The 24,396-nt window shown below is 33.5% G+C and overlaps 1 protein-coding gene across 1 annotated transcript; it reads left to right on the top strand.

Moving 5' to 3' along the window:
- The first annotated feature begins 253 nt into the window (after positions 1-253).
- SMC2 (Structural maintenance of chromosomes 2) lies at positions 254-23,592 on the top strand. Its single transcript, XM_074175835.1, has 15 exons — positions 254-527; positions 584-895; positions 1,646-1,756; positions 2,155-2,433; positions 8,289-8,804; positions 8,856-9,113; positions 15,043-15,189; positions 15,876-16,139; positions 16,198-16,399; positions 17,973-18,310; positions 18,361-18,555; positions 21,223-21,405; positions 21,456-21,671; positions 22,246-22,455; positions 23,376-23,592. The coding sequence occupies exons 1-15, from the start codon at positions 360-362 to the stop codon at positions 23,484-23,486; spliced, it is 3,510 nt and encodes a 1,169-aa protein (XP_074031936.1). The 5' UTR covers positions 254-359; the 3' UTR covers positions 23,487-23,592.
- Positions 23,593-24,396: the final 804 nt, after the last annotated feature.

The raw sequence follows: 24,396 nt of genomic DNA, 5'->3' as shown, positions 1-24,396 counted from the left end.
AATCCTAAAAATATAAACCTTTCAATTTAAACATTTGCTTCTGTTTCATTTATATGGCTCTCTATGTCCTGACCCTCGATAAACAAGAGTATATTTTCTAGTTCCACTCAAAATAAGAAGAGAAAGCATATTGAACTTATTGTTTTGAGTTTTCAATGGTATTGAGCCTGGTTCATGTCGCTTGAAAGGGCGTCAACTCGAATACAGCTTCTATGGAAAAATGTCGAAATCATGACATTTGACATTATAGTCATTGACAGATGTTTAAAAAGAGCGGGTGACGGTTTAATGTCTGTCAAATTAAAGCGTTTGTATCTCTATATTTTGATGCCATAAAATATTTTTATTCAGCTTTTAAGATGTATATAAAGTCCATTGTATTAGATGGATTCAAATCTTATGGACAAAGGACAGAGATCAATGGTTTTGATGATCAATTTAACGCAATCACTGGCTTAAATGGTAGTGGAAAATCAAATATACTGGACTCAATCTGTTTTGTTTTGGGAATATCCAACCTCACTCATGTAAACATTGGATAACAGAAAACTTTCCTTGAATTTAACATAATATTCGTTTTTAGGTGAGAGCTGCTAGTTTACAGGATTTGATATACAAATGTGGACAAGCAGGTGTGAATAAAGCCACTGTTTCTATCACTTTCGATAACAGCAACCCTTCACAATGTCCTCCTGGATTCGAACAGTACAAAGAAATTACTGTCACAAGGCAAATTGTGATGGGAGGAAAAAATAAGTATATGATAAATGGAACAAATGTTCCTAATAAAAAGGTCCAGGATCTTTTCTGTTCAATTCAGTTGAATGTCAATAATCCGCATTTCTTGATTATGCAGGGGAAAATTACCAAAGTGTTGAATATGAAAGCTCCAGAGGTAAATTTTACACTAGGTAACTTAGGCAAACTACGGTTATGCTTATTGTGAATTTCTATGCTGTGTAACATACTGATTTCTCCCTTTTTTCAATTATTTATTAAAAACTTACTTAAGTCAGTCAACTTATCATAGGCATTCAAAATCAAGTCAATTTGCTATAACTAATTGACTTTGAATAAGTATCTGAGTGTTGTTTTCTGTAGCACAAAGATTGAATGAAAAAGTTTATCACTATGTGAGTTCCAAAATAGTATTTCACTTGACGGCTGAGAGTAAATTGAGGCCAAATGTACATTTATGGCATTACAGGCTCTAATATAAAAATCTAATAGTATTGATATTCAATCGCTTAAAGATAATTGTAGGCCAATTGATCTTCACCAAGTAATATGTTAGATAGTTCACATTTGAAGTAAGGTAGCTTTTTTTTTATTATTATTCCTTATTCCTAGATAAAGTTTGATTATTGTTTGAAGTCTTTTATGATCTGTATATCAAAATAAGTATATATATCCAGGTGATGCAGTAAAAAGAGTACCTTGGGGAGCACCTGAATTACTGATTTTCAGAAACCATTTTGTATGACCTAAACTGCAACAAAACGTTGGGCTCACACATACCTAGATTTCCACAGGGTAGCAAACATTTCTTCAGTGTTTGCTGCCATGTCGAAACCAGATTTTTTTCAAGTGTTGATGTCTATACTTTTCTGTGCATTATGAAATCTAAAGGAATTATTTTTTCTAGATTTTAGCCATGGTAGAAGAAGCTGCAGGCACAAGAATGTATGAAGTTAAAAGACAAGTTGCTCAAAAAACTATTGAGAAGAAAGATGCCAAATTACAGGAATTGAGAGCGGTAATTATATAAGAAATTTCAATTATTCTAACTCTGTGTTTATCTTCAATTATTCAACTCACCGCTTCTACAATTGTAATTTCATAAATTTCCACAAAAAAAAACAGAAAAACTGTTTCCTGTCAACATTTTTTTAGTTCAACCTGAAATTCATATTCAAATGGGAATTGAGAATCAAATTTGTTGAAGGAAAATGCAGGCATACAAGAATAAACATCTCAAATGAAATTAACAATTTGGGTTTTGTGAAAATGTTTATCACATGGTACTAAACTTACATAAATGAAAACTTTGTATATTTGCAATTATGAATTGTGAATGAATATAATGTTTATTCAAAGTGTGATTCGCTAAAATAAAATGTGTTTGCAATTTGCTGATGACCTTTTTTTTTTTAGATTTTCTCGGAAGAAGTTGCTCCAAAATTGAAAAAGCTGAGGCAAGAGAGAGAACAGTACCTTGAATATCAGCAGGTCGATAGGGAATTAGAGAGGATGTTAGGTCTTTATCAATGTTGGCAATATGTCCAATCTAAAGTAATGGTAAAAAATGCGATGAAATGTTTGGAAGATGGTCTCAAAGATATTAAAAAGTTTGAATCTAATATCGAGGAAAATATTGAGACCATCAAAGAATTGGAAAGGCAAAATGAAAAAATTACCAGTAACCAGAAAAATGTGAGTATTACGTTACTGAAAGGAACTAGAACTTTCATTTGGATAACATTAACAGGAAAAATCCTACTAATATGGTGCTATACAACCAAAGACTTGTGTTTTATTCATTCAGATAAGTCGTTTACTTACCACATCAATAGAAAAACAACAATATGATCAACAGTGACCACAGCAAAAGTCAAACTATCAAGAAGTCAATTCTCATATACTTTGATGAAGTACTGATTTTAACGGTGATTAAATTTTCAAATTAAAATATTGAAATACATTCATCAATATGAATGCAAACAAAATAAATTGATGCATGTAGCTGTTACTACTTGCTAGGAGATTATCATGAAAAATGAGGATTAAAACTTTCTATATTTCTATACCACCTTTTTGTATCTAACATTTTTGTAGTTTTGTCCTACAAGGACATTGTGTTCGTTTGAAAATGTCCGTGTAGGACGAAACTGCAGTAACGTTAATTTTTGTCATGTTCAATTTTTGTCACACATGGGAAATTTTGATTCACATTTTTCATGCTATCAAAACACTTTACTACTCATATTTCAAATTTAAATTAGAATATTGTGCTATAATTCAGAATCTGTTCTTTTGTCATATAGGTTGACTAAAAATCTAAAAAAAAAAATATGTTTTTCCGTTAATCAGCTGTCGCCCCCATAAGAATGACAACTCTCAGAAGTTGAGAACCTTGTGCGTGCTAAGGACTAACGAGGTCTTACCTTTTAACGTGTGATGCCTAACATGGTTGCAGAATCATTCCAGCTTCAACCAGATAAATTATCTCGAGAAAAATATCTGGTCGAGGCGGGAATCGAACCCACGGTCTTCCGATCGTGAGTCGGGCGCACTACCACCGCGGCCAATTCAACAAAAAGCTTTTGAAACAATAGATTTACCAGTAAAAGTAAATGGAAGCTATAGGAATAAAAGAAACTGTACTGAAATGGTTTAAAGACTACCTAAATAACCGAAAACAAATCACTAAAATGGATAATGTTTATTCAAATCCTGTCAACACCAAATTTGGTGTACCTCAGGGTAGTGTATTGGGACCTTTTCTGTTTTTAATTTACATTAACAATATTGGCTTATGTCACAACTGTGATTTTATGAATTTATTTGCTGATGATACACTGCTGTCTATATCTCATAAAAGCCTAGATGTAGCTGTAACTAAAATGAATTCTTCTTTAGAAAAAATTAATGAGTTCTTGATTGTCAATAAATTGAAATTAAATATATCCAAAACCAAAGCCATGATTCTAACTACACCATACAAACAACTCAATATAAACTCCTGCCTATTGAAAATCAACTAAAATGAAATTGAACTTGTAACAGAGTTCAAGTATCTAGGTTTAATATTGGACAACGGCTTATCTTTAAATGTACATCACACATATGTAACAAAAAAATAGCAGAGAAACTTTATTTTTTCACAAGAATCTCCACTCACTTGTCTACTGCTGCCAAAATCACTATATATAACACGATTATACAGACACATTTTGATTATTGCAGTACACTGTTATATGGTTTAGATCAAAACAAAATTATATCATTACAAAAACTACAAAAATGAGAGTGATTCTGAAATGTAACCGGTATACCAGTATAACATTTATGCTGGATGCTCTACAGTGGTTCGCAGTAGAAGACAGGTTGTATAAAGCAGCAATGATATTCATTTTCAAAACTGTTAATAATATGCTACCATCATATTTCAGTGAATTCATTACATTTCGAAGTACCACACATAATTATAATACAAGACAAATCAATAATTTTCATTTGCCGAATGAATAATATTCAATGATATTGAAGTGATTAGATATATGTATATATATATATATATATATATATATATATATATATATATATATATATATATATATATATATATATATAGTTGTCCTTGTATGTGTATTATTAAACCAATGTATTAATGTAATGTTTGTATATTATGATTTCCTTCCTATTCAAATAAAAATGTATTCATTCTTTCATCAAATTTTGTGTACAAAATTAAATTAAGTGCATGAATACACTCGTAATGTTGACACTGGCATACGGTGATAGTACTCTGAGTCAGAAAAATGTTTAGAAGTACTACAGAAGGTCAATACCTTTGCCCTGGACGTTCCAGCGCATCAACAAACAATGAAAATGTTGAGAAAGTGAAAAAAATTGTTATGGAAAATCGTCGAATCACTATTAGGGAAGTTGCTAATGATGTTGGCATATCGCTTGGCTCATGCCATGCATTTTTTTTTTCGTAAATGAGGCGTGTGGCAGCGAAGTTCTTTCCAAAATTGCTGAATTGTGACCAAACTGTCGCATGAGCATCGCTCAGAAATTGTTGAATGACGTCAACGGCGATCCAGATTTGCTGGAATGGGTCATAACTGGTAAAGAATCATGGGTATATGGTTATGACATCGAAACCAGTCTAATCGTCTCAGTGGAAGAGCTCAGGAGTGCAAGACCAAAAAAAAACACGCCAAGTTAGATCAAATGCATAGAGGTGCCTTGCACCTTATGTCAGGAACTTTTACCCCATCACATGACTGCGGTAGACTAAGGTGTTGAAGACACCATGATACTTCTTGATCGTATTATTGGTGACTTCTTAGCAGCTATAGTCTATCCATTCCCAATTGGAACGGCAATAAAAATAAGAGTACAGTCATAAACATTTCTTACCTGTAGCCCCTAGTCGCCCAGATAGTTAGTAAACGTGCTATCAAATGTAGTTGAGGAATAAAGGCTCGGCTAGCTGGACTGGCTGAATACTAATTTTTTTACCCATTTGACAATATTTTTTTATCAGTGCCGTGTGTTCGTGGGGTTAGGTGAGGTAGTGAGTGGTTATGCAAACCGATTTTTGAAAACTTTTTCTAGAGATTAATTACCCTAACACCAAACTGATATTTTTGCACTCGACGCGCGTTTCGCTAACAAGGATAGAATCTTCAGGAGAAGCAAATTGATACTGAATCTAATGACAAAGGTTAGCTGTTTATATACCTTTTTTGGTCCGATGTGGACTTTGTTTGTTAAATGATGATTATCCTAATTGATTTTTCGGGAATTAACTAGTGGAACCACTATCTGCAAATTAATTTGTCAACAATAGAATAAAAAGCAACAAATTAAGTTCAAAATAAGTTCAGCGAGTAATTTTAAATATTCATGAATGCTTGAAGAAGGAAAACTGTTACACTTCACAGAATGCTGATGTGAATAGAATATGCGAGTTAAAGGAACTGTCTCGTTCGACAGTTCTTCAAGTCATTAAAATAGGGGATGTCATTGATCATGCAATGAAACGACAACAAAGGAATAAAAAATTCGCAAACGTTGATGGTGTTACAAAAGAAGTGATTCAGTGAACAATTTATGGTATATACCAAAAAAATGAAGTACCAACCTTGGAAATGATTTGGTATAAATTACTCGACTATACCGATTACAATTAGAAACTCTACGAGCTTTCTTATTGTCTTGTGGTTTAAAATACAAAAAATTGAACAATCGGATGGTCATAATGGAATCGACATGCATTGTTCAACTCCTACAAGAATATTTGAGGCGAATGAAAAGCTACCGAGCATCCAGCAGACATATAATCTACCTCGATGAAACTTGGTTTGACACCCACGATGTTGTCAAATATGGCTGGGTAGACGAAACCAAGTATTGTGCTTTGAACACACCTTCTTCAAGGGGAATGAAAGTGGTTTCGTACCTAACGCTTTGCTTCTGTCGGCCAAAAATATAAAAGATTCGTCTGCTGATTACCACGAAGATATGACTGCGACTGTGATTCGAAACCTGGTTCAGTGAGCAGCTTCTCCCAAATATTCCTCCAAACTCGGTTATTGTTATGGATAACGCTCCGTATCATTCTCGGTTATTGACTACAATACCAAACAATAACACAAAAAAAGCAGATATTGTTGATTTCATGCGAAATCATGACATGGAAATACCCGAAAAGATTCCAACGAAAAAGGTATTACTGGCGACCATAAAACAACGTAATTTCAACAAAGAGTATATTATTGATTCGATGTGTGAAACACGTGGTCATATTCTCTTACGTTTGCTTCCATACTATTGTGTGTTCAATCCAATTGAAATGGTTTGGGCCACAATGAAAGAAAGCTTGCGGAAATGTAATCAGTCACCCACTTTGAATGCTGTAGTGCTTGACAATATAAGGCGAGTGGTGAATGAAGTAGGTAATAGTGATGTGTGGAAGAACTGTGTGGCCCACGTTATAAAAGAAGAGAACAAATATTATGTGCTAAGTTCCATAAATCCGATAGTTATTCAACCCGATGATGATTCCACCTCATCCGAATATAGCGAAGAAGAATTTTGATTTTTCTAGCAATTTTGTTGGCCTCTATTATTTTGTAAAAATATGTTTGACGAGAATTCGGTGTGATTATTTGTGTTTTCATTGTATTTTAGTTTTCGACTCGGAAATCAACTACCTTGAATTTCAAAGTTTTTCATAATTACCCATGGTGGAAAAATTCTGTTGAGATACCTTTTTCATGGGGTGATCAATTGCTATGATTGTAAGAATAAGTAACTGAAAAACTACAACATACCGACGCCTATGTCGAGGCGGGAATTCCTTCTCTGTGCTGTTCCAATGGGTATTGGAAATACTATACTAGCATTTGTATTTCATCAAGGCAGTGCTGTTTGGTGGTCAGCAGCACGCCTTGACTCAAAGTGTGATGGAAACGTCATAGTCTGGCGACTATTCGCCGCACTGCGGCTGTAATCCATCACACACACGTGATCTTAACCTTCATCTTGTGTACCCGCCGTTCAATCTTACGAACCGCATAGCCTGGATTTCGTCCTTCCGATTCGTAAAACGGACAACGCCGTACAAGGCGGGGTTAATTTACCAGATGTCAGCCTTTTCATTCAAACAAGCCAGTTCTTGGTGCTTCGGGGACTGATTCTGTGGAGCGCCCTGCGTGTTCCGATTATCTTCATTGGTGGCATGGCCCAAGCTATATAACCCTGCCGCCGAAGATAACCCTAAGAATTTGGACGGAAAAGGCGGCATGCTCCGGATGTGTTTCACAGAGCATGCATTCTTGCCATGTACCCTCTTCGCGTGGGCTCACTTCTCTCGTAGCAATGCGTTAGGCCATCTCTTAGCTCTTAACTCAAAGAATCCGTTGTCATTGCCAAGGTTGCCATCGTTAGGCACATCATCATTATGGGCCCCACCACCTTGCCTCTGACCCCACTGAGCAACTCGATTGTGGGGGCGCCTTCCTCGACTACCAGGAACCGAGTTTTTTTGTCTACTGGTTGCCGGTCTGTTTTTGTACCTTTTTTTGGGTAAGTGGTGGCACAACTCATCAAAGGCCTTAGGTCTTAGTAGCCATCCTTGCTCATCATTATTAATATTATTGCATTGATTTTCTTTCTTTTAGTCATTCTTTTTTCAAGTCTTTGTGAACTTATAATTATTGTCTTATTGTTATTGTTACTAATATTCCAAATTTTACTTTTATACAGATAAATGTTCCATACATTCTGATAAAAATTCACAACAAATTTTCATATACACTAAAAATACTTTCTAAAAAGAACGCTCAAAAATAATCCAAAAATTATTCTCCTAAAGAAAGCGTACTACTCAACTGACGAATATTTTAATGATACTACCTCTCTGGAGCAGACAAGTCTGGTATTTCTTGTTGATATTTAATTTACATCTGGAATATCTTGATTTTATTTTAGTTCAAAACACTGACCGTTAGTAAAAAAAAATTCTTTCATGTGGGTAATATTTTGTTTCACAGGAAGATTCCCTGAAACTCCAAGAGCTAGAAGCGCAGCTGAAAGAGAAAGAAAAGAAAGAGGCCAAATCAGCAGCTGCTCTGAAATCTGTAAAAGACGACACCAAATCTGAAGAGAAGAGAAGGGATCAGTTGAAGAAAAATTTCGATGAGGACAGCAAAGCCTTGGAAGCAAAAGAACAAGAATTGAGCAAAGTCCAATCGTTATTCGAAACTTTGAAGGAAAACGACAAGAGAGATAACGAGGGATTCGCTTTGTCACAAAGAAAGTTCGAAGCTGTCAGTGCAGGTATGGAGGTTAATGAAGACGGAGAGGCTCAAACTCTCCAAGAGCAGTTCATGCAGGCAAAAGAGGAAGCCGTTAGGGCCAATACTGAGAGTAAACAGTCATCCATGCTTCTGAACTCTTACAGGTCTCAGTTGGCTGAGCGGCAAAAGGAGTTGAGTTCGAATTCATTCGACACACAGAAAGATGAAGTTATGTTGAAGAAGAAGGAAAATGAAGTTAAAGTTCTAGAGGTGAAACAGTGTTCCTCATTCCTCATTTTTTCGTCATCTCATTTTTTTTAGGCTAGCATCAATAAACTGAACTTCAATGAAAATAGAATGAGAGAGTTAACTGACAGGAGGAGAATTTTGATATCAGAAATCAGGAATCTTAAAGAGCGGCTTGAAAATTTCTATGCTCGCAAACCTCATACAAACTTTCGTTACTCGGATCCGGAACCTAATTTTAACAAGAGCTCTGTGAAAGGCGTGGTCTGTAGACTGATTAGATCTGACGATCAGAATGCCTGCCTTGCCCTGGAAACTGCGGCTGGTGGTAAAGTAAGTATATATTCAAAATACAATAATCGTCGTGGTTTCCATCAGATGATTGATAAGACGTAATGGGTCTTTTAACTTTGTTTTAAATATCTGTTTCCCACAAACACTAATAATGAGAGTGAAGAAAGCTTGGTGATAAAAAAATAATTATGTTTTGACATTGGAATCTAAACTTTTTTATCTGAAAACCTTAATCTTCACTTTCTAATGATATTCTATAGATATCGCTAATTCTAAGTTGGATTAATCTGAAAATAATTCTGACCCGAACTTTTTGGCTAATTACCCAGTGAATATTTTGAGCTATAATGTCAGTTCTGTATTTCCATTGCATAAAGTCGAAGTTGATAAAAGTAAACCACCTGTTCGCTGGTTTGATGAACAACTCATAAATAATAATAATAATAATAATGATAAATCTTTATTTTTCAGTTAAAAAGCATAAATGTATGAATACATTCCAGCAGTAACTGACAAAAACGTCATGATCAATATAGAAATGATTTTAAATGATATGAACACAGTCATAAGTTATTAATATAAAAGAAGTAAAATATATAATTATATAGAAATGTAAAAAATTCATAGAACCTATCGACTTAATTAAAAAAGACACAGCAAGAACATATCAGAAAAAGGCTAAAAGTGTCATAGTACAAATGACAACTGTCAGTTGAAAAACAACAGCACAAATATAATATTTGAATTGTCAACAAAAAATAGTATATTGTGTAACAAGTGCGTGAAATCGACTTTTTTACACAAGCGTGGAATTTGCGACACGAGTCCTCAGGCGAGTGTCGCAAACAAAGCGAGTGTAAAAAAGTCTTCACGCACATGTTGCACACTATACTTTTTCTACGACCATACAGAGAAAATTAAGCACCATTAGTTTAAAGAGCTTTATTGAATTTCAGAATAATTAGTAAGTACCTATATTATAAAATTAACAATTAATTCTTATACTGAGATTATTATTTTTGGTTTTCATTCTGATGTGGAATAATAATGATTATTAATAGTAATATTGGAACCTGTGACCATTCCAAAACTTACACCTGCAGCATTTGATTTTTCTATTAGTGTGTTTCTTGACTTGGAAGTTAAGATGATAGAAGTAGTGGCGATAGGGGCTGAGGAAATTTGATTTTGAGGCGATAAAATTTTATTTGCCACATCAATTTTCTGAGTAATTGAGTTTTCTATATAATGCTCTGCCACTGCAGAGGATTTCCAACCTCCATGTTTTTTTAAGGTAAGCAAATCGCCTCCAGCTTCTACTAATAACGTGGCGAATGACCGCCTAAAACAGTGGCCTGTATATTGTTCAGCATGAAGTAAATTTAGGTATTTTGCGATTACCGAAGGAACTTTACCAATTTTATTTATACCAACGATCTGGCAGGTACATTTTCCACCTTGATATTCAATAAATAATTTTTTTCTGCGTATTTTCGCGGACGGAGTGCCATATATTTTCGGTATAATTCAAGATGTTCCGTGATGGTGAATTTTCTTGAGATTTTGGTTTTTGTATCATGGACGTTTACTATGAGTATTGTACCTAAATCGTCAATATCATCTAATTTCAGTTTATACAGTTCATCTCTTCTAAGAGCTCCAGCAAGTCCAAATATTAGTATAACCTAAAAGAAAAAGAAATTACAATATAGAAACTAAAAAAGATTATGGCTGTCAGAAATCGAACCCTTGGGCGCACGAGGCCGACGCACTACCGCTGAACCATTCGTATTTACAAATATATGTGTGAAAACGCGATTCTCAACGCCCAATTTAAAATAATTTAGAAGATCATAGTTAAATATCACATTAACATAGTTTCAGATAATATATCTGATTTGGCCAACTATACTTATTAGGATCTACTTTATTTATAGATATTATTTTCTATTTATTTAATACTATCGTGAGACATTAAACTTACCTTGGTCAATGAAAATTTTTCGTCAGGAGCTTCTTCTCTGGATTTTTTGGGAACGTATCCCTCACTCTTCCTTTTTAAAAAAGCACGTACCTTAGGATAGTCAATATTTATGCTTTTTTTTAATGCTGATGATACTTTTTAGCATTGAGAAATTACTCCAAAGTGTTGCTGCCTTAAAGTTCTTGGATAATTCTGACAAATATGCCAATATTACGTTTTCAGAAAATGAATTGATATTCTTTGTTTTCCTCCATGCCATGAATTTCTCATACGTATTTTCATACACGCTCAATGATTTTTGGGGTAATAAAGTCTTACTAGCCTCATTGGCTGCATCCATAACATCCGGCGGGGTACTTCGTATATCTGAATGATCAGAATCCATTATAATATAATGTTAAAATATTAATAATTAACTCTCAACAATGAGCTCACAACAATAATGATCAAGCTATTCTGACAGTTTATTTATAATTTATTGCTGCTCTTAAACAAAAGATGCACTAAGGCCGCCTATCAGCGAATTATTCATGTATTAGGTCTTATGGACAGACTACAATGTATTTCTTATGAGTATATTTCACGCACTGGTAATAAAAACACTTGAATGTACCATGTTATTCTCATGGGTTTATTTCACGCCCTAGGCCGTAAAATAATTTCACGCACAAGGGCGTGAAATTACATTTTACGATTCGTGAACGGTGTGTGAAAGTACTATTTCACGTACGGGAGTAGAAAAACATCTTTATAAAATATACTATTATGTCATAAATTCACTAATACTGTAACAGTTCTTCTCAATAAGAAATTCTTCAAGTCCGGATTTAAAAATATTGATATTTGGAGATGTTTGGATGGAGACATTGAGGTGATTAAAAACTTTGCATCCCAAATATAAGTGACTTCTTTGATATAGGTTAGTTCTGTGCATAGCAGGCACAAGAAGATTTCTGGATCTAGTGTCATATTGATGATCTGTTCTATTGAAGAATTTATCTTTATGTTTGTATACATATATACATTGTTCATACAGATACAAGCCTGTCAAAGTTAATATCTTTAGTTGCTTAAAAGCTTCATGACTGCTGATGAAAGCTACATGACTGCCTCCAATTTAGTCCTTCAACAATTCTCACAGCAAATGTTTGCAGAGCGAAAACACGTGACCAAGAGGTACAGGTACTCCAGCAACCTCTTTGATGAAATTTACTCAAATTAAATTTCATCAAAGAGGTTTTAGATACATTTACCGTCAGATGATTTATTTCGGACCACTTCATTAATTTATTGTATACCATTTCTGATGTTATCACAAGTTCAGTAGTATCTTCGCCAGTTATGAGTAGATTTGTATCATCAGCATATGATATTACTTGCACTTTAGAGATATCAAGAAGGAAATTAATGAGATCATTAGCATAGATTGAAAATGACAAAGGTCCAAAAATTAAGCCTTGGGGAACTCCCTGTTTAACAATGAGAGATTGGCTCTGAGTTGTGTTGATAATTACACTCTGGGATCGATCAGTTGAGTATGATTTCATTAAATTCAATGCTACACCCCTTATACCATATCGCTCGAGCTTAAATAATAAGAGGACTTTGGTTTCAACGTCACAATCATATACTTGTATCGATAGTCAACATTTCTCTGACACAAGAGTACAGTCACCTTGTGCCACTGTCAACATTTCAAGTATTTTTGAGCACTGGAGCACACAAAATTTGATGCAAATTCTTTGATCCATTTTTTCAATAGCAGAATATCGCCGAACACACAAAACACTTCTAACTTTTATACCTCTCACCAACAAACTGAACATGCTAAACAGCTGAATCTGTGAATATATGTTCATCTTTTTTTCATTTAACACGTTTTCGCGGACAGATGGCGCCATACGTAACCTCCTTGATATATCAACATTATTGCTTGATTTTTTCGCGGGCAGATGGCGCTGTATGTAACCTCCTTGATATATCGACATTATTGCTTGATTTATTCGCGGGTTGATGGCGCAGATGACTCCCTCTCTGGAATCGGAAAATATCAATGGTCATTTTTCTAAACAATATACGGCTGATTGATCCCAAAGTTTAGATATAATAAATATATTTAAAAAATACTAAAAAACAAGCTTTTATAGCATACGAAACTAAAAAATGAAAAATAAATATAGTTTAAAAAACACGTTTTTAAAGAACATAGAACTAAAAAATTAAAAATATTTTATTTTAATAAGCTTAAAACAATAATGAACGAAAAATACTAGTAATATTTAAAAAAAAAGCGTGGGCGCTTTGTTCCACATTTTTGGTATATCAAGCGCTCGTCGCTTTTTTCACAATAATAGTAGTATTTTTCGTTCGTTATTGTTTTAAGCTTATTTAAATAAAAATATTTTCAACTTTTTAGTTGGATGTTCTTTAAAAACGTGTTTTTTAGTTTCTTAAACAATATTTATTTTGAATAGACCTCGTTTATATCCATTGGATTTAAAGCCATATAAATATTTCATCATTTTCAATTTTAATGTGTTTGATATGTATATTTTTATGTAATTTGTGTATAATCTGAGTCTATGTGGAAGAACAACTTAGTAGCACTTGTGCTCAGTTGAACCTCGCCTTTTATTATATCAGCAACTAACTCTGTAATTTATTTAAATATTTGAATGTAACTACAGCTGGGAAACAATGAAGACGATTATTATTATTATTATGTATATACGTTTTTCTATATAGGTATCTTATCTGGAAGTTTATAAGATACAATCCAGGAATTTTAAATGATTTTAATTTATTTCAGTTACGATTTTGACTTACTACAAATGTACTATCTATGACTATATTTATATGAGATTTTAATATGTTCTTTATGTAAGTTTGGCGGATTTTTATAAATTGTTATTCCAGTGAAAAATAAACTTTCACCAACTTTACTTTTTATTTGAAAATGTTTTAAAAAGTTTGATTTTCTTGTGAGGTGGTCATTGGAATCAGAATTGACTATAACTAGGTTTTTCGAAATTTTTAACCCAATTTATGAAAATTTAGCCACAATGAAATGTTTGAGATGTGTTCGAAGTTTGTTTTTTTTTTCTATAAATCAATGTCCAGTATATTTAATGGTTTGTGTAATTTAGCTGTTGGTTCTAGGAATGGCAAATTGTAAATACATTTTACTGCTTTATTTTGTAAAGTTTTCGAAGGTTTCAAAGTTAATTTTGTGGGAGAGCCCCTACCAAAAATCAAATCTTAGAAGTTTTGAATGAATAAAAGAGAAGTAAATAATTTTTTATATATTCTGAAGATAATAAATAAAGTGCCCAACATATATAAAATTCCTGACTGGTGATGTTTTTTTCTTATATTTTGAATATTGCACTCCATGACAAAGTTTCATCAATATATCAACCTTGAAATTTTGATTTTTTACACTGGATGTTACGGCTGCGTAATATCCAGTCATCCGTAATATCCAGTCATTGGAGATAAACTCAAGATGTATGAACCTTTGAGGAAGCTAGCCACTTGCGCCTGCAAAACTTTAGAAAGAAATTTCAAAAACCCACGGCCTTCAAACTCGGAAAAAAGTTATACTGAAAACCTCGGCCGCGAAAGCCTTAACCATTTTGTTGAGTAATTATGATTTGTTAATCTTGATTAAGTGCTTACTTAACAATGTCAGTTTGAATAATTTGCCCAATGTTCTTCCTTAAATTCCACTTTTTTAAATATATTCATTAGAAATTAATAGTTTTCAATGAATTCTGCCAAAAGTCACACAAAAGAGGGAACAATTTTGAAACAATCTAGGATCCTTGAAAAACTCCTGACCTCGTAATTGATCGAGACATCTTGAAATCCTGCGCCTTCAATTTAAATCTTAATATGAATTGTTGATCTTGCAAGGGATTTGCAGTTCATTCATCATATTTGAATTTTTTATTTTATGCCCTTTCAGCATTTCATTTATTTTAGCTCTACAATGTTGTTGTTGACAATGAAGTAACCAGCAAAAAACTGTTGAGAGATGGAAATCTCCAAATCCGTACAACGTTCATACCCCTCAATAAGATCAGAGGCGGTAAAATGGACAGCAACACTATTCGTTTGGCCCAGCAGTTGGTAAGAATATTCATAAAATGTTGAATGGCATACAAAAGATCCCATCTTCAAGGCGTTCAACTATACCTGAAAATTAATTTTATGAATATCAGTTCAATCATTTTCAAATATTTACTAATAGTGTATGAAACTCACAAAGTTGTAGACTAAGATGGGATCCTTTGGTATTCCAAGAATTTAAAATATTTTGATTTCAATTGCCCACAGTAATTGAATTTTTTGACAAATTACTAAGTTCATCATCGTAAGAAAACAAATTTAATACAGAATTATCCAATTTTAACTGATTGGGCTTTTGTTTCGAATGTTTGAACACTTTAAAAATTTCTAATCACTTTCAAATATTGAATTTTAATATTATTTCTTTTGAATGTTATGCTTCAAAATCATAATTGAACTTATGTCCCTCTGAAAAAACTCGTTTGCGAAAATAAATTGGTCATTCCATTCAAGAAACTATTTCTGTATCTGCTTATTTTTGGATTTATCAATGATGTGGCGCTCAACGCTCGTCGAAAGGTGCTTGTTTTGTATTCATTCTAAGCCAGAGGTTCCAGTTATAACTTTTATAAAACATTTTCCCTATCTCAACTAGGAAAGCGGCTATTTTCCACCCACACATCTTTGATACATCCCGAAGAGATATCTTGTATCCCTTTTACAATTTTTTCATAAACTCTTTTCAGGTTGGAGAAGAAAACTGCAAACCAGCACTCTCGCTCTTGAAATACAACAAAGAACTCCAAAATGCAATGGAATTCATTTTTGGAAACGTCTTCATTTGTAAGGATATAAATGTGGCGAAACAAGTTACTTTTCACGATAGAATCAGAAGGAAATGCGTTACATTGGACGGCGATGTGACAGATCCTTCAGGTACCCTGAGCGGAGGTGCTCCCCAAAAGGGAGGAAGTATACTTTTACAGCTGTCGGAAATGCAGCAATACGAGGTAGACATTTTGATAAACTATTTTATTTTTGAACCCAACTATATCGTCTACATTCTAGGATCAATTGAAAATGAAAGAGAGGGAACTGGAAAAAATCAATCTTGAACTCCAACAAATGAGCGGGGCTCAAGAAAGTTACAACTCAATGAAGGAAAAGCTCGATTTGAATCGTCACGAACTCAACTTAGTTCATCAAAGGCTGCAACAGTCGACTCATCACAGACAGCAAGAGGAAGTTAACAAATTGAAGGCCCAAATAGGTATGTTACTTGACAGTTATCTTTTTGGAAAACTGTGCAAATTAGTAATTCAATTAGTAATTAAAAACTGAAACACAAAATCTAAGAGGTCAAAACTGAGAAAGTTACTTTTTGGAACTCACAATTCAGTCATTTATGATATAAAAATTAAACAAGATATTTTGAAAAATATAGAAGGTGAGAAGTAAATGTCCATGGAAATTGAACAAAAATATTTAAATTAGTAGTAGTAGACTTTATTTTAGGAATCCTGATATACAATATATAGTTATGCATATATGAATAATTTATATACATATATAATTTTACAGTATGTCATGTATTATAATTTCATATATTCTAATAACTTTTGAAATACTTTTAAGGAATTTACATGTTTTATTTCATCAGGTAACTTATTGAAACTATCTAGACCTTTAAAGAACAATGAATTCATTCCACTCTTACACAATTTGTTCGGGATATATAAAATGTATTGTGTAATGTTCTTGTGTTATATGAATGAATGTCACTATTTCGAACTAAATATCTGCAACGATAGGCTGGTTGTATCCCACTCGAAATTTTGAAAATAAAAATCATGCTCAAATAATAAAGTCTTTTATGTACCGGCTGCCTCTGTAGAGTATTCAACATAGATTCAATAGGGGTATACTGGTTGCATCTCAAAATGATTCTCATACTTCGATTTTGTAGTTTCTGCAACTGTCCCATTTGATTTTGGTTGAATAGATACATCAGTGTGGCACAGTAGTCAAAGTGTGGTCTCATTATGCAGTTGTAACATGTTAGTCTAGTAAAGGTTGATGAAGATTTTGAAATTCTAGAGAAAAAAATTTTCTTACAAATCTTTCTAATGGTGTATTCGGCATGCTTATTCAAATTTAATTTATGGTCTATAATGAATTATTTCGTTTACAATTGTGAGTTGATTATTGAATACGCTGATATCAACGTCATCAGTATCAATCTTTCTTTGATTCGAATTTGTTATAACAATCATTGCCTTAGATTTATTGATATTTAATTTGAGTTCATTCACTTGTTCTTTAATGATATATTGATATATTTTCCATATATACAAGGGTATCATCAGCAAATAAATTAATATGGTGTGAACCAGGTACATAGTTGATATCATTTATATAAATAATGAATAGCAGTGGTCCTAAAACACTGCCTTGTGGTACACCTATGTCATTTATAATTTGATCTGACATTACATCACAAATTTTAGTCCTTTGACTTCTCTGCTCAAGATAACTATGTAACCAGTTTAATGCTTTTCCATTTACACCATAATACTTCAGTTCATTGAATAAAGTTTTCCTATTAATTGTTTCAAAGGCACACTTGAAATCTAGAAATATAGCAGTAGCTTTCAAGTATTATTCAGTATGATGTAATTTTATATATAGAAAAAGTAATTACATAATATGTGCACTAGTAGAAACTATATAGGACCCTATTTTTTTGTGTTTTGCTTTCCCTGTGTATAGCCACTTCGGCTTAGTTAATCATACATTATATAGGGTGTTTGGAGCCTACCATATAAATTAATTTTTTATTTCAGATGAGTTGATGGAGAAAGTAAAAATGTGCCAGGAAACCGAAAATAGGTGCAATAAGAAGGCCAAAGAATTGGAAAATAAAATGAAAGATTCTAAAGGCTATAGAGAGAAACAATTAAAAGAAGCAGAATCGGAAATGAAGAAAATGAAATTGAAGGCTGATAAAAGTAGAAAGGAATGGAAGCAAAGGGAACAGGACTATGAAACTCTGAACTTGGAAATATCGGAACTGAAGAAGGGACTTGAGAATATCAAGGCACAAATTCAGGCTTGCGAAGAGAATATTGTCAGATTGAAAGCTCAGTATCAAGAGCAGGCCTCCAGTATCACTGAATTGAGCGTAAGTTTGCCACCTGCAAATATGTTGAATTACAAAACAAAAATTTTCAGGAACTTGTGAAAAACCTTCAAGATGAAGTTAAGAAAGCCAAGACGTTGATTGCGGAAAAGAATAAAAATATAGAAAAGAATAACCGAAAGAGGGAAGAATTGCTAGCAAAAAATAATGAAATTCAATTGAAAATAAAAGAGCACAACCACGAAATCAAAAAACTTGAAGATAATTTGAAAAACTGCAAGATAAGGGTAATTGTTTCAAAATAACTGTTTTTTTTTTCATTGAAATTTGATGATTGAAAAAAATCATTTTTAGAGAATGCCTCAATACAAAAATCTAACCTAAAAAATTGTTTGCTTCATCACTCCTTCAATTCATTAACTGAATGCATTGAGTTGAATATTAGAACTACATCCAATGAGCTATAGACAATTTCACACAATTTCAATATGTTTTATATGTACATTTTATTTTACATTTTTAACAAGTTTTATAATAAGTTGGCATCCAACTCTTGACCTATATTTGTCATTTGTTCCATCAATTACTTACTGTAGTTATGTGTAAATACCTGATTATGAAAACTTTTATATTCATTTGTCTTATCTTTATGACTACGAGTGGACTCATCTCATGCCGTGTAAATGATTTATGGAGAATAATACAATTATCCATCTATCTATCATTGTTACGTCCGTACATGGTATTGTATTCAAATGTAAATCTTACATTAAAGTTTGTTTTTTGAATACTTCATAATGGATTTTAATCAAGTATCTGTCAGTTCTATAATATTCTTTGTTTTATAAATTCGACGATAATATTTTGATTTTTTGTTTCAAAAAGATACACATGATTTTGGTTAGGGGGAAAGGTAGTCCAAAACCTTACCAAACATCACCAAAGGGGAGAGGGGGTCAACAAGTTGCTGAAAAACATCACGTGATTAATGGACGACCACCTGATGTGATGTTTGACATGCAAAACTTAGAATTTTTCGTTTCATTTTCAGATTTCTTCAGGCATCATTGGAAACTTGTCCATTGCTTAAGAGTACAAAGACCACACTTTTTGAAATGCCTACTAAGTCTGCTAGCTCGCGCACTTTCAGTCAATGATCATTCAGTACCGCTTTAGGAATTTTCTTCACCATTTCTGGAGTCGTCAACTCATTTGGTTAACCACTGCGATGCTCGTGTTGGCAGCTCGTACGGCCTCGTTCAATCTCTGCTATCCAATATTTTTCTGTTGTAAACGAAGGAACAAGTATTGTACCACATAACGATGACCAATTATCTCCATTTTCACAAATTCTCCGAAAACGTTCGCTATTGACGGCTGCCAAACAAATACTAAACAACGCAACGTCTTCAAACTTGAAACATATGCTTTATAGATTTACTAGTACTATGTTGCTGTATCACTTCTGTTCCAATATTTTGACAGAATCAGAATCAACGAACTGAGCCGTGCGCAGCGTTATAGAACAGTGCTTTCAAAAAAATTGTTCTACAGCGCCATCTAGTGGCGAGTTATAGAAAAATTGATAGCCTAAAAACCTTCTCTATGAAAAATAACTTATACATGTCAAGTTTCATCACGATCGGTTGAGCAATGTAGAAGTTTATCACTTACCAACCAACCAACAAACATCCATTTTTATATATTAGATTAAAACAACAATAAAAATAAAAACAACAATGAAAATTAATTGGCGCTCCGGGGCGACTTCATTGATTCCAGTGGCACATTTGCTTTTTCAGCTGCAGCAAAAACCTGCAGCACCACATCATCTGAAGTTCTTGATCTACCAATGTCCTCTCTTTTATAAAACAAAATATAGGGTGTCTCCAGAGGCTCCAATAGATTCAATGTATCTCCAGAGCACTTAGAGACACTATCGTCAAACTTAAACCAGTCCGTTTTGTCTTTGACCAAGGCGTAATAATGACCAAATTCAACGCCAGAACCACCGTGAACAATGACTGCATGAATATTATATAGTGGTCTGCTAGATTGAAATGTTCATCTATTTCGAACCTTCAAAAGAGTTTCTTGCTTCCGTCAGAGGTTGAGTCTTGTTTGAAGATCATCAGTGTTATTATTAGATTGACTGGTGCCTCACCTATACTTGTTTCCTTATAACAGTCAGTTAGTTTGGCGCATGTTTGACAATACAGTCGATCATCACCTGTTGAAAATTCCATTTTCAGATTATTTAACAATAAGGTTTGCATGGACTGGTTATTAGTCATACTAGAAAAAGCTAGATGAAGTTCCAGAAATTCACATAGGTTTTCGCTACCTCTTGAACATTTACTACAAAGTGAACAAGTGAGGATTTTTCCAGCAAAAGTTTTACAAACACAAGACGAGATGGATTGTACGGAATCATTCAATCCAGAGTGGTCAGGAGTATTGATTTTTCTATTGTTTTGCTCACGAAAAGTATTCAACAAGAACCCCAAGAATTCGAAACAATCCTCTTGTTGTCCTAACGAGTATCTAGTGGACTTTAAAGACTTTCTTATACATTGATATTTCTCTAGGTCAGGCCGGGTACTAATTGTTCCCATCACCAAATCGTTATTTTCAACACCTCGACACTTGTTTCGATCACCAAGTGACCATCTCCAAAAGGAAGATCAGTTTGATCTGCCTCTTGAAGATGGTCACTTGGTGATCGAAACACGTGTTGAGGTGTTGAAAATAACGATTCGGTGTTGGGAAAAAACTCAAGTAATGTTCATTACTACACCAAAGTTTCCAAAAAGTGTATTATAAGTATTATACACTTCATAAATACTGTTTCGTATGCCCTTGAAAGCTGTTTAATCAAATTGCCTCGTGTGGGTAAACAAATCAATAATTTAATTCTTTTTTGACTATTTTTTCACCCTTCAAAATATTTCCAGGAGCAAGAACAGTCGAAGAAAATCAAAAGCAACAACCCGAATTTGCAGAAAGCAGAAGAGCTCTCTCGAAAAGAAGGTTCAGAATTGGAAGCTCGTATTAAAGCCAACCAAGAGAAAAAACTCAAGCTCGGTAGAGTCGTTAATACGAAAGCGCAGAGTATGTTTGAACACGAAGAAAAACTGGTAATTTTTTTAAACGTATATCAAACAGAGTATACAGCTTTGTTTTTTAGTACAATGAACTTCGTAAAAAAGAAAAAATTGTCGAAGCAGACAGACAGAAAATCATAGCTACGATAGCAGAGATGGATAAACAGAAAGAGAATGCCTTGAAATTAGCCTACGAGCAGGTGTCCAAAGACTTTGGATCAATTTTTTCCACTCTCTTACCAGGTGCCAATGCGAAACTGCTACCGCCGCCAGGAAAAACAATTTTGCAGGGATTAGAGGTTAGTTTTTTCATTACATATTTGTTGATAGTGATATAATAATACCATTATTCTACTATTATTTAAAAAAATTGGTTACGTTTTAAAATGTTCATTCCCAAAATGGCCTATATTGTCCTCGAATTTTTTTAGTGATTCTAAATACATACCTACATTTTCATCCGTTTTCAACACACTGTTTTTTGTATTGTAATGCTGAATGTCAGTATGAGTGAGATATTTTTTAGAACTTTGAATATCTGTCTGCAAGTTTCATCAAATTCCGTATAAATTATATTTCTCAAGCAGATTTTTGAATAGTAAGTACTTTATTGAGATGAGTTTTCGATATTTTACTCCGGGAATGTTGAAGGGAATGATTTACTATTAATGCTGTTTGAATTTACTTGTTTTTTTATTATTTTGTATAATTTTTAAAGTTTCTCGGAGCTCATCATCTATTCATGCTATGAAATATGAGTCAGAGAAAAGAATGGAAATGTTTGATGCCTTCGGAAATTTGATAAATATAGAAAAATAAAAAATAATACTGTTTGTTCATTAAACTCTTCTTAACGAAATACTGAAATTGAAGGTGAAAGTATCATTGGGTGGCGTATGGAAGGAGAGTTTAACCGAGCTCAGTGGAGGACAGAGATCTCTAGCAGCATTAGCTCTTATATTAGCTATGTTATTATTCAAACCAGCTCCTCTATACATCCTAGACGAAGTGGACGCAGCATTAGATTTGTCTCATACACAGAATATAGGAAACATGTTGAAATCACATTTCAAAAAGAGTCAGGTAAGTCTATATTTCTCAGCTTGGGATTATGCTTGTTAAGGAAAAAGTATTCTTGGTAGCAATTAGTTATCTAGAAAAAACTTTTGGTTTTCCATTTCTCAGTGGATATAAAAATAGGGGAATCTTTTAAAAAAACTATCAGTTACATTTTTTCAACATATTTTCTCATTGGTAAAGTAGGAGATTCATTAAAGAGGCTCTACAAATAAAGTCATTATACCCTTTTAGGGAGTTTTTAAAGTCTCAATAAATCTTAGGCCCGATACCCATACATGTATGATTGTATAAAATTTGTAAAAGAAAATGTTCTCGGACAATGAAGTTCGTGCAAATGGTTGGTCTTGCAGATGTTTTTCGTTTATCTAGCAGTGGGACCGCATTAAAAACAATCGAGTAGATCATCTCTTATCAGTGCAGAAAAAATCCTCGGTTGACTTCAACGTGGCTTGACTGCATGTATGCAACTATTGTTTAAGATCAAGATCGTTAACTAGTAATAGTTCCATCTGGTGAAATAAGCCTCAAGCGGAGAAGAAGCATGTACAAATACTCTTCATTTATTGATCTATTTTATCAAACAGAAATCAAGATAAGCCTGAAGACTGTATCGAGGAGAAATATATATGTTTTGAGGTAATACCAAAACCGTTCCGTAGGTGATGTAATCAATTAATTTTAGCGTGGTCCTGCTGCTGATCTTCCATTAGTGTCTGTTGAATATAATTCAATGTCCATCGTGGTATTAGCCGGGGAAGTAGTTATTTTCCAGCAGGCATTTACCAGTACTCACCACGTAGGTACCAGTAAATTCAATCAAATTATTGAATTTTACCTACTGAAAACAGCTTTTCTGCCCAATTCCTAATTCTTATCTTTAATGTGTACGAAACTGTTTATAACCTGTATTTATTTTGTTATAGTTCATAATCGTATCTCTGAAAGATGGTATGTTCAACAATGCTAACGTGCTCTTCCGAACCAAATTTGTTGATGGCGTTTCAGTGATTACCAGGAAAGTGAATAAAAGCTGAGTTAAACCAGAAATTGATGCTGTCCAACTGCCTAAGTGAATATTGTTAAGTTTCAGGAGTTTCAAATCAACGATTTTGTATTTTTTCAATAAATAGTTTTTCTAAATTCGTTTATTATCTTATCAAATGTATACTGATGATTTCCCACAAAAAATACACCATAGTCTGTTTAAATTATTCCAAAGTGATGATAATAATGAGTATTTATTTTGTCATAAAATTCAAAATTACAGAAAAGGACCAAGTACATTTAAAATGGCACCAATCTAAAATTTATTGAATTCAGCTGCCCATTCAGGATAGCCATTTGGGATTTTTCTTCAGAGTAGGTGCAGATAAATTACGGTACTTTGAAGGCTTATTATTTAGCAAATAACGATGGACAAAAATAGAAAATCTATCATTTGTGTTCCTCGGTGATCTGTTGTGAATGTTCCCCCTTTGAACTATTTTTGAGGCTAGGTACTTGGGTAGTCCAGTAGTCAGGATCTTGTTGACAAGACAAGTGTAGTGAATGAAACACGTGTCATTCAATTTCAGAAGTTGCAATTCTCTAATAATGGGGGGTGATATGTGCTTGAGGGGGAACCGCCTTCATGAAACAAATGCATTGATTTAGCATTTTTTGCAATCTTTATGTGATGAACAAGGTCCATAAACTATATCAGCATAGTTAGTATGCGAGAGGACGAGAGACGTGCAAAGAATTTTTTTATTGCTAGTTTCCAGATCTCGTTTGAAGGGGAATTATTTTTTTAGGCTCGTGTAGGTTCTCTTTGCGATGCTACCTAATTGTTTGCAGAATTGGGGCTGTTGGTCTTAATAACACCAAAACATTCAACTTCAGGAGGAATGAATTCGTTGTCAATGAATACAGGAAACCCATCAAGGCGGCTCAAGTTGAAGGATG

This window comes from Leptinotarsa decemlineata, unplaced genomic scaffold, assembly GCF_025532065.1.
Source record: "Leptinotarsa decemlineata unplaced genomic scaffold, Ldec_3_MD MMD2_tig00001393_RagTag_RagTag, whole genome shotgun sequence".
NCBI classification, from domain to species: domain Eukaryota; kingdom Metazoa; phylum Arthropoda; class Insecta; order Coleoptera; family Chrysomelidae; genus Leptinotarsa; species Leptinotarsa decemlineata.
The sequence above is the reverse complement of the archived record's forward strand: the minus strand, read 5'-3'. Positions and strand labels throughout refer to the sequence as shown.

What these genes read in the sequence shown, in the direction of transcription:
- SMC2 (XM_074175835.1), top strand. Translation starts at nt 360, where the DNA reads ATGTATATAAAGTCCATTGTATTAGATGGATTCAAATCTTATGGACAA. An exon ending in TTACCAGTAACCAGAAAAAT is followed by an intron (nt 2,434 to 8,288) that starts GTGAGTATTACG and finishes TTTGTTTCACAG; the next exon opens with GAAGATTCCCTGAAACTCCA. An exon ending in ATGAAGTTAAAGTTCTAGAG is followed by an intron (nt 8,805 to 8,855) that starts GTGAAACAGTGT and finishes CATTTTTTTTAG; the next exon opens with GCTAGCATCAATAAACTGAA.